This window comes from Coregonus clupeaformis, chromosome 11, assembly GCF_020615455.1.
Source record: "Coregonus clupeaformis isolate EN_2021a chromosome 11, ASM2061545v1, whole genome shotgun sequence".
Lineage (NCBI taxonomy): Eukaryota > Metazoa > Chordata > Actinopteri > Salmoniformes > Salmonidae > Coregonus > Coregonus clupeaformis.
The window spans coordinates 2,854,272-2,865,911 of record NC_059202.1 but is presented as its reverse complement, the minus strand read 5'-3'; the positions used below and the strand labels follow the sequence as shown (position 1 = coordinate 2,865,911).

The following is an 11,640-nucleotide window of genomic DNA, read 5'->3' as shown; positions in this document are numbered from 1 at the left end:
TTGTGGGTTAAGGGCTTGTAAGTAAGCATTTCACTGTAAGGTCTACACCTGTTGTGTTCGACGCATGTGACAAATACAATTTGATTTGATTTGATTTAATGATGGACTGTCTTTTCTCTTTTCTTATTTGAGCTATTCTTGCCATAATATGGACTTGGTCTTTTACCAAATAGAACTATCATCTGTATACCCCCCCTACCTTGTCACAACACAACTGATTGGCTCAAATGCATTAAGAAGGAAAGAAATTCCACAAATTAACTTTTAAGAAGGCACACCTGTTAATTGAAATGCATTCCAGATGACTACCTCATGAAGCTGGTTGAGAGAATGCCAAGATTGTGAAAAGCTGTCATCAAGTCAAAGGGTGGCTATTTGAAGAATCTCAAATATAAAATATATTTTGATTACTTTAACACTTTTTTGGTTACTACATGATTTCATATGTGTTATTTCATAGTTTTGATATCTTCACTATTATTCTACAATATAAAAAATAGTGCAAATATAGAAAACCCTTGAATGAGTAGGTGTGTCCAAACTTTTGACTGGTTGTGTATATTTGTAAATATATTGATGTGCTCAAGTTATACATTTCCTAAATATATTATGTTCATGTAAATATATTTTTGAATTACCCTGCATATATGTACATATATTATAATAGATTTGTTTTCCGTATGAGTATATTTAACAGCGAGGCGTTGGTCTACAGTAGCTATAATGGCAGTGCAAAGCCATGACTGTCCATGACACACCAACGACAGCTCCAAGCCCCTCCACATTCATCCAGCATATGTTTTGATGTATTTAAATTTAAGTAATCTTGAATGGTGGGCTGAGGCTATAACATGGAAATAGACAGACGTAGGCTACTATCAAATTCAATAGATTCACACACACACACACACACACACACACACACACACACACAACAGTGTAGTGTACAACATGATACATTATTTCCTTCCTCCTTCAGCTTCTCTGTTCATTCTGGAATTATTGACAAAGAAGAGGTGAGGCAATATTGCTTTGAGAAAATGGAGTACCACTTTGCATTACAGCACCCTTTAAAAGAGTTTATAAATCCTTCAGTATGTACCACAACTTGGTCGGGGCCTGTACCTCCTTCTAACCACTAGATGGTAGGCAAGACTTTTCCTGAAAGTGTATTGAGAAGAACCCTCATGGAGTTGAATGTACACTCCGGGCCCCATTGTCTCCGAAAGGTGGCATAATTTTAACGTGACGCGTCTCAAATGAACATTAATTCAGACATTAAGAGTTGTTACTTTATCCGACGTGAGACCACGCTCCGGGCCCTAGTTTTAGGGCCCAATCAAAGAACCATCACATGAAACCACAACCAACTTATCATGTCATCCCAGATAGCATCTCCATCGACATATTGAGTTACACTACCAGAGTATCATCTCCACCTCAAAGAAAACAAAATCCAGAATTCCCTCATTCCCTCATCCCCTGGAGGGTCTGGAAAGTGGGTCCTTGCAGAAAGAGTGTGTGCAGGGCATTTTTACAACACACACACACACACACAGTGTGAGTATTAACATATACATAGTACAATACATGCATTTCCTGTACATGCCTACAGAGAAAGGAAACAGGCTTCATGTTACACTGACAACTGGCCTGTTATATTTCTGGCATGAAGGGCCTTATTTATTAAGAGAGAGCCCACTCGGGAGCCGGATCCACCGTTTATTTATGGAGCTCACAGACTAGTGAAGTAGCAGCACTGCCCCAGGCCATCACTCTGGAGCAACCCATCAGTAAAACAGAGCCTGAGAGCTCGTTGCACCACCCGACAGTCTACTGATTCATTTTTAAAATTTCTACATCGGAATTTTTAAAACCCCATGCATATTTAATGACCTGGCAAATAAAGAGAGTCACACTGGACAAAGATTGGGTTGTGGGGCTTGCCTGTACCAGTTAAATAAGCATTTAGTTATGGGAAACCCCCATAAAGGTGTAATTTGGTGTGACTGTGAATAGATGCGCAATCAGGTAAGTGTATATCTGTCTGAATAGCTCATGGGTAGCTAGCTCTGTTGCTGCTGACAGCTAATCCAAATGATAGTCCTAAGGAAATGCTGGCAAAGAATGGGAGTGGTGTACCGCGAACCTGATGATAGTTGAGTCTTATGTTTCACCTGCGCACATCTTACACCACAGCAGTCATGCTGCTCTTGTCTCTCTGAATGTAATCATTCATCCACTGGGTTGATATCAGATGAAAAAAGGTGGGGCTAGAGGGCCGGGGAGCTAATGAGGGAACAGCGGGTGGGCTTTAGGAAGCAGACAGGTACCCCAGACCCTCTTCGCAATGGGTGGTGGAGCTATCAGAAAGAGAGGAAAGCAAAGGGGGCTGTTCAGTCCAGCTGTACCCACCCACACACAGCTCACCATGCCAAGATACTGAGGTGTACTCTTTCACTATCTCTCTCGCACTCCCTCCTTCCCTGTATCTCTCTTTCCACCGGACCTTCTGGAGGTGAGCTGACCTATGCCATGCTAGGAGCTGTATCTGGTGCCTTGGACCTTGAGGAGTTCATCTGACGCACCCTTAGCCTCAACACAATCACCTTTCACCTCCACCTAGCCCATCCTCACTTTGCCCATCATCCCCTTGTCTCCCAGTCTGATCACGCCAGAGAGGAGCAGACAGCAGAAGCCCATCTCACATCTGAGGAACGTCTGAGGGACCCGTGGCACCACACAAAGGCGGAGCAAGCCCCTTTGTGCCTAAAAACTCAGGAGGAATGAGCAACCACATCTAGCAGATCTTTTTTGTCTTTCCCAGAGAAAAGCGCGCAATAGAGAGGGGGAGATACATACTCCTGTATAATAAAGAGAGGGAGAAGGACAGGGAGAAGCAGAGGAAGATGCCTTTCGGGGGGTTTGCGGGGCTGAAGGAGCAGATTCTGAAACCAGGGAAGGAGGAGGTGAAGAATATAGTAGGAGACAGCCTGGGGAACCTGCAAAGGTGAGTCTGGGACTGTCTGGAAGTGATGGGAGAACTGGCATTGAATGGGTGTGAAAGTCTGCTCTCTGACTGAGATATGTGTGTGATAGTATTCTATACTATTCTACCTGTATTCTATACTATTCTACTGTGTCTTAGTCCATGCCGCTCTGACATCGCTCGTCCATATATGTACAGTATATATTCTTAATTCCATTCCTTACTTAGATTTGTGTGTATTGGGTATATGTTGTGAAATTGTTAGTTATTACTTGATAGATATTACTGCACTGTCGGAGCTAGAAGCACAAGCATTTCGCTACACCCGCAATAACATCTGCTAAACAAGTACATGTGACCAATACAATTTGATTTGATTTGGACTCAATGGGGTGAAAACGGCACAGTGCAGGTTTGCTATCTACTTGAAGCAATAGATCAGATAATTTCATAAGTATATATAATTTATTTCTCAGTACTGTTAGGTATTTTATCTTAGTTATCTTATTTTATTTTAGGATCTTTATATAGCTTGTTCAATATTCTAATCCAAATTCTAGTCCTATAGGCTAGCATAAAACATCTCTATATCCACTGGTAAACGATTGCAGTGCTATAATCCCAAACTCAGATCATTTGCTCAAAATTATAAGAACTATGAACAAAGCCAGTGGTGGAAACCAGGAGGATTGAAGAACCTTGGATGCAGAACATTAAGCTCACCATGTACTGTACCCAGAGATCTCAGAGATAACTAAATATTTAATGGTTTTGCTTGCCAGGCAATGCCAGTGATGTAATCACAGGTTTTATCATTATGATGCATATTTCATATCTGATACATATTTCACAAGGGGAGGATGATGAATATGGAACTTCCACATATGAGGTGGATTGTTGTCTTAAAAGAGATAAACCAAGTAAGTGGGCAATTTCCTGTGAAAGGGAATTATTGCATGTTAAGAGCCAGTGTTCACTGTGCAGTCTGAAATAGATTCAGTTGAAATGATATAAAGAAAAAAAGTGAACTGGACATGCTGTATTTATCCAACAAGCGATTATAATTTATATTAAGGTTGTAATATCAGTACAATGAAAACGTGTCATCATTACATTTGTGTAAAATGAATGACGTTGTCAGCTTACTTTCTATTTTATATCAGTTTTATTTTAAACACTATACAAACACGGGGAAAAGGCAAAGTGAAATGTTTCATCAAAGTCCACAAGGATCCATGCCGTGGGAAAATGCAATCCAACCAAACTGGTAAAATCAATACTAGCAGGTGAATCCAGAGAGACCAAGAGAGGAAAAGAGAAATTAAGCCTGAGTATAATAAATCATTAGGCGCAATCACATTTTTGGATGTAACCAGATTTGTTTTCAAAAGAAGGTAATCGAGATTGCGCTGGGACAGACTACATTATTCATTGAGTTATCTATATACATACATATATATTCTACAGGTAATTTCTACCAAAGAAGTGTGCTGGTAATAACTGGTAATAACACAGTAATAGCTTGACACCAAAGCAACATTATATTTCCTATGAGGCCATACTTCACTCAGACTTCATTTATTGGCCAAAATACTAAGATCTATGGGAATGGCATGGTTTTCTTAATACGGTCTCTCTAGGATGTTGCTGACCAGTCTGTCAGTGAACTGACACAGTTTTAGTCCATTCTGAATTGCTTCTTGAATTGTAAGCTGTCGTTGGTACAAAAAAGGTTGGGTAATAATGACATTGAACAACAAACACTCAACTAACTGACCACTCAACAGTCATAGAACTTCATAGACGTAATGACGTCATGGACCTAATGCAGACAGGATGACGTAATTTTGGCCTACTTGAGGATTTAAAAAATGTATATAAAAAAGAAAACAAGACAAGTGTGATTTCTTTCCTCTGATAATGATCAACCATTCACATAGCATTGTCCAGTCTATTTTAGATAGTGGAGAGCAGGATATGTGAGTTTGGAAAGAGGGATGGGACTGGGGATGACAGGGGTGAGTTTGGAAAGAGGGATGGGACTGGGGATGACAGGGGTGAGTTGGGGAAGAGGGATGGGACTGGGGATGACAGGGGTGAGTTGGGGAAGAGGGATGGGACTGGGGATGACAGGGGTGAGTTGGGGAAGAGGGATGGGACTGGGGATGACAGGGGTGAGTTGGGGAAGAGGGATGGGACTGGGGATGACAGGGGTGAGTTGGGGAAGAGGGATGGGACTGGGGATGACAGGGGTGAGTTGGGGAAGAGGGATGGGACTGGTGATGACAGGGGTGAGTTGGAGAAGAGGGATGGGACTGGGGATGACAGGGGTGAGTTGGGGAAGAGGGATGGGACTGGGGATGACAGGGGTGAGTTGGAGAAGAGGGATGGGACTGGGGATGACAGGGGTGAGTTGGGGAAGAGGGATGGGACTGGGGATGACAGGGGTGAGTTGGGGAAGAGGGATGGGACTGGGGATGACAGGGGTGAGTTGGGGAAGAGGGATGGGACTGGGGATGACAGGGGTGAGTTGGGGAAGAGGGATGGGACTGGGGATGACAGGGGTGAGTTGGGGAAGAGGGATGGGACTGGGGATGACAGGGGTGAGTTGGGGAAGAGGGATGGGACTGGGGATGACAGGGGTGAGTTGGGGAAGAGGGATGGGACTGGGGATGACAGGGGTGAGTTGGGGAAGAGGGATGGGACTGGAGAAGGCAGGGGTGAGTTTGGAAAGAGGGATGAGACTGGAGAAGGCAGGGGTGAGTTTGGAAAGAGGGATGAGACTGGAGAAGGCAGGGGTGAGTTTGGAAAGAGGGATGGGACTGGGGATGACAGGGGTGAGTTGGGGAAGAGGGATGGGACTGGGGATGACAGGGGTGAGTTGGGGAAGAGGGATGGGACTGGTGATGACAGGGGTGAGTTGGGGAAGCGGGATGGGACTGGGGATGACAGGGGTGAGTTGGGGAAGAGGGATGGGACTGGAGAAGGCAGGGGTGAGTTTGGAAAGAGGGATGGGACTGGGGTTGACCAGGGTGAGTTGGGGAAGAGGGATGGGACTGGGGATGACAGGGGTGAGTTTGGAAAGAGGGATGGGATTGGGGATGACAGGGGTGAGTTGGGGAAGAGGGATGAAGGAGGCAGGGGTGAGTTGGGGATGATGGATTGGGGATGGAGAAGGCAGGGGTGAGTTGGGATGAGGGCCGAGCCGGCGCCAGAACGAATCAGTTGGACGGGTGTGATGAGTACTGAAGAGGCAGGACGCAGACGTAGGAATAAACAAGGTCAAGGTTGACTTAATAATGAGAAAGAGAATAACAAAGAGAGAGTAAACGACACAACGCTTAACAATCACACACAACACAATACTGAACAGTCCAGGGCTAAATAGGGGTGGTGATGAGATGAGGTGCAGGTGCGCTGGAGGTGATTAGGGTGCGTTGGGTTTCCATTCCGGTGTTGCCGAGGTGGTGCGCTCAGACCGGTGGCTCAGTAGACCGGCGAATCAGAGCGCCGGAGGGGAGCAACGGGAGGAGACGTGACAACAGGTAGCTTAGTGGTTAAGAGCGTAGTGCCAGTAACCGAAAGGTTGCTGGTTCTAATCCCCAAGCCGACTAGGTGAAAAATCTGTCGATGTGCCCTTGAGCAAGGCACTTTTTATTTTATTTTTTATTTCACCTTTATTTAACCAGGTAAGCCAGTTGAGAACAAGTTCTCATTTACAACTGCGACCTGGCCAAGATAAAGCAAAGCAGTGCGATAAAAACAACAACACAGAGTTACATATGGGGTAAAAAAACATAAAGTAAAAAAATACAACAGAAAATATATATACAGTGTGTGCAAATGTAGCACTTAACCCTAATTGCTCCTGTATGTCGCTCTGGATAAGAGCATCTGCTAAATGACTAAAAATGTAAAATGTAAATGAGTTTGCAAGACTCTCTACAGTTTGCCCACCTGTCCATCAAACACTCTGTCTGTAAGCTGCCAGGAGGAGTGCTGAGGATATCTATTACACTGTCAACCATTGGGATTGTGCTGTACTAACCTAACGTAGCAGACGCCTGAGCCCTGTTTCTTTCTTTCTGGTCCTGGTGAGAAAAAAATGTCGGGGGAGGTTCTCTTCAGCACTGTTCAACAGACCAAGTTAATGTGAATAAGGAGTTAAGATGGAGTGTCACCTTGTTAACGTCCAAAAGTGGAAGGCGCGTCACAGGCTCTCTTTCCATTTCCCCTGACAAACATATGCATCATATTGTTTCCAACCTCACTGAGGGTGGTTCTGTAAAAATGAACTCCACACACCAATGTAACACAAAAATACTTATGTTTACATTCAGTCCATTTGTGACGAATGGGATGACGCTTCAAATACTGACCGTATTCCCCTGTGAATCACTACAGCTGTCCATATTAGATGGATTGAAAACATACAGCCACCCTTTGCCTTGATGACAGCTTTGCACACTCTTGGCATTCTCTCAACCAGCTTCATGAGGTAGTCACCTGGAATGCCTTGTTAAAAGTTAATTTGTGGAATTTCTTTCCTTCTTAAGAATTTGAGCCAATCAGTTGTGTTGTGACAAGGTAGGGGGGGTATACAAAAGATAACCCTATTTGGTAAAAGACCAAGTCCATATTATGGCAAGAACAGCTCACATAAGAAAAGAGAAACGACAGTCCATCATTACTTGAAGACATGAAGGTCAGTCAATCTGGAAAATGTCAAGAACATTTATTTAAGTGAAGTCACAAAAACCATCAAGCGCTATGATGAAACTGGCTCTCACGAGGACCGCCACAGGAAAGGAAGACCCAGAGTTACCTCTGCTGCAGAGGATAAGTTCATTAGAGTTAACTGCACCTCAGATTCCAGCCCAAATAAATTATTCACAGAGTTCAAGTCACAGATACATCGCAACATCAACTGTTCAGAGGAGACTGCGTGAATCAGGCCTTCATGGTCAAATTGCTGCAAAGAAACCACTACTAAGGGACAGCAATGAGAAGAAAATACTTGCTTGGGCCAAGAAACTTGAGCAATGGAAATAAGACCGGTGGAAATCTGTCCTTTTGTCTGATGAGTCCAAATTTGAGATTTTTGGTTCCAACCGCCGTGTCTTTGTGAGACGCAGAGTAGGTGAACGGATGATGTCCGCATGTGTGGTTCCCATTGAGAAGCATGGAGGAGAAGTTGTGATGGTGTGGGGGTGATTTGCTGGTGACACTGTCAGTGATTTATTTAGAATTCAAGGCACAATACCACAGAACTCTGCAGCGATACGCCATCCCATCTGGTTTGCACTTAGTGGGACTATCATTTGTTTTTCAACAGGATAATGACCCAACACACCTCCAGGCTGTGTAATGACTATTTGACCAAGAAGGAGGGTGATGGAGTGCTGCATCAGATGACCTGGCCTCCACAATCACCCAACCTCAACCCAATTGAGATGGTTTGGGATGAGTTGGACCGCAGAGTGAAGGAAAAGCAGCCAACAAGTGCTCAGCATATGTGGGAACTCCTTCAAGACTGTTGGAAAAGCATTCCTCATGAAGCTGGTTGAGAGAATGCCAAGAGTGTGCAAAGCTGTCATCAAGGCAAAGGGTGTCTACTAAAATATATTTTGATTTGTTTAACACTTTTTTGGTTACTACATGATTCCATATGTGTTATTTTATAGTTTTGATGTCTTCACTATTATTGTACAATGTAGAAAATAGTAACAATTGAGAAAAACCCTTGAATGAGTAGGTGTGTCCAAACTTTTGACTGGCACTGTATATACTTAGGATATGCCATTCAATAACAGTGGATGTATGTGCAAGGGAGACCAAATGCATGATAAAAACAGACCCCTTGAACCCCATTATAATTTCTGCCCAGAGAGAGGAACTCAGGTGGAGATCTGAGATGGCTAGATGAAAGCAATTCCTGCTAAGGGGATGTTGGGTATTGGAACAGGTGTACAGTAGTGGGGGGAAGGGGAGCCAAATATCAGATGCAGAGTGACCTTTTCAGAACTGCATCCTGGTTTCACCTTGTGACCTCTCATGGGGAGTGGGCGGTTGGGAGTCTCCTCTCCTTCCTCAGTTAAAAAAAAATGAAATAATAGTATTGAAGACAAAAAGGGTAAGATCAGGAATGGTCTTTCTATCTTTTAAAGACTGTTTTAAATACATAGTAGATTTAACGTAAAGTGTAATTCAAGGGAATCAGGTATACAAATACTTGTATACAGCATACTTGTTTGTAGGTCACTCTTAGAAAAAAAGGTGCTATCTAGAACCTAAAAGTTTTCTTCAGCTGTCCCCATAGGAGAACCCTTTGAGGAACCCTTTTTGGTTCCAGGTAGTACCCTTTTGGGTTCCATGTAGAACTATTTCCACAGAGGGTTCTACATGGAACCCAAAATGGTTCTGAAACCAAAAAGGGTTCTACCTGGAATCAAAAGGGTTCTCCTATGGGTACAACGTCACCAATTAATCACTTACCAATGTCATCCTGTCGAACATTGTAGGAAGGTTGACTGTTTGCTGGGTATCTGTCTCAACTTCCATGTTTTGTTTTACAGGAAAATCGATGGCACCAATGCGGACGAGGAAGACCAGATGGAGCTGACAGAGGACGGGGAACCGGTGGCCCCTCGCCACAGTGCCCCTCTGTTTGACTGTGGGTGCTGCGGCCTGCCCAAGCGCTACATCATCGCCATCCTCAGCGGCCTGGGCTTCTGCATCTCCTTTGGCATCCGCTGCAACCTGGGGGTGGCCATCGTGGAGATGGTCAACAACAACACGGTCTACATCAATGGGACACCTGTACTCCAGGTGAGAGAGAAAGAAAGATATCAATGACATAACAAAGACTCCATAGATTGAGGTGTGCATTGTGGAGTGTGAAAAAATTATAAACTTTGTAGCAGTCATTAGGGCAATGAAGCAGCAGGAGGTAGGCAGGTAGAGGCAGTGGTTAAATTGAGTCGGGGCGGCACCTATGATCCAAATGAGAGCCTGGTACCTGCTTTGGTTATTTGAATTTTCTCATGAAATATTGTGGTCCACATTTAAAACACGAGTAAGCTTCAGCCAAATCAGACAACCCCATCGTAGAATAGGTTACCTATTCAATTGTTCAGCCTGTCGCATTTATGTGAAAAAACAATATTCATCTCGAGGTGCATTCAAATTGCCCGTGCCGCACAGGGAGAGAAATATGCATGCACAGCAGTGGCGGTCGGTGCTGTTTAAGATGAGGGAGGACGATTTCTTTTTTTCATGAGCATGGCCTTATTCTATTACAGCATATTGGATGACTGTCATTCATATTCCATTCACTCAGGTCAGTGTAACATCGATAAGTTCTGGCTACTAGTATGACCTAGTCTATGAATGAAAGTTTACAACGTAGGTGCACAGGTTGAGAGAAATTTGAGTAATCAAGGTGACAGACATTGACACATTCAATACCGCCTTGCACACTCTTGCCTGCATCTGGATGATCTAGTGGGTATTCATTAGCCTAACAGTTGCAAATGAGAGTTTCTATTGGACAAATTCATGTGTTTATCCCTGTTTCGTTCCGGCAGAATCGGCAGAATGAATACACCCCTGATCACACGCAAACACAGTTCACATTCATAGCAGCCACTTACAAACAGCATGATCCCTTTGAGCGTTGTATAATTCCTTCTCGCATCTATGCACTCTCCTCTCACTTTTTCCCTTCGCTTGTGGTTTCAGTGTACAACACATCAGCTGTCTGTGAACAGGCGAAAAAACCTTAATATAATAACCACTACACACAGCCTACATTGTTGTCACCATATTAGCTAATGTCATAATCAACATAGCTACATTTTAGTCATTTAGCAGACACTCTTCTCCAGAGCGACTTACAGTTTGTGAGTGCATACATTATGTTATTTTTCATACTGGTCCCCCGTGGGAAACGAACTCACAACCCTGGCGTTGCAAACGCCATGCTCTACCAACTGAGCTACATCCCTGCCGGCCATTCCCTCCCCTACCCTGGACGACACTGGGCCAATTGTGCGCCGCCCCATGGGTCTCCCGGTCGCGGCCGGCTACAACAGAGCCTGGATTCGAACCAGGATCTATAGTGTCACAGCTAGCACTGCGATGCAGTGCCTTAGACCACTACACCACTCAGGAGTGGCTACTAGAACTAACGCATTAGTAAACCCGCTACAATCATGCAGTACAGTGTACAGTCAGCAAGCAGTTTAGCAGTTACACCAACGGGCCCTGGTGGCAATAAATTAATCAAACCAAAAGCTTACCATGACTTGGAAGAGTTCCAGTGTTGGATAGCCATAGCCAGCTAGCTAACATAGTATTCTTCTCTGTTTGAGCCAGGTGTTTGAGTAGGCTATACTAGCTAGCTGCACTCGCTAGCTAAGTAAGTGAAAGTGAAAAACTGTTAAACTATTGTCTTTTTCTCTCTTTGAGTCAACTACTCACCACATTTTATGCACTGCAGTGCTAGCTAGCTGTAGCTTATGCTTTCAGCACTAAATTCATTCTCTGATCCTTTGATTGGGTGGTCAATATGTCAGTTCATGCTGCAAGAGCTCTGATAGGTTGGAGGACGTCCTCCAGAAGTTGTCATAATTACTGTGTAAGTCTATGGA

General features: G+C 44.0%; 1 protein-coding gene across 2 annotated transcripts in view; it reads left to right on the top strand.

Moving 5' to 3' along the window:
• Positions 1 to 2,747: 2,747 nt before the first annotated feature.
• LOC121576995 (vesicular glutamate transporter 3-like) overlaps positions 2,748 to 11,640 on the top strand; it is a 42,873-nt gene continuing 33,980 nt past the window's right edge. For both annotated transcript variants that reach the window (XM_041890665.2, XM_041890664.2), the window contains exons 1-2: positions 2,748 to 3,010; positions 9,565 to 9,817. In XM_041890665.2, coding sequence (XP_041746599.1) covers positions 2,910 to 3,010; positions 9,565 to 9,817 — 354 coding nt within the window. In that variant the 5' untranslated portion in view covers positions 2,748 to 2,909. The remainder of the gene's footprint in view (positions 3,011 to 9,564; positions 9,818 to 11,640) is intronic.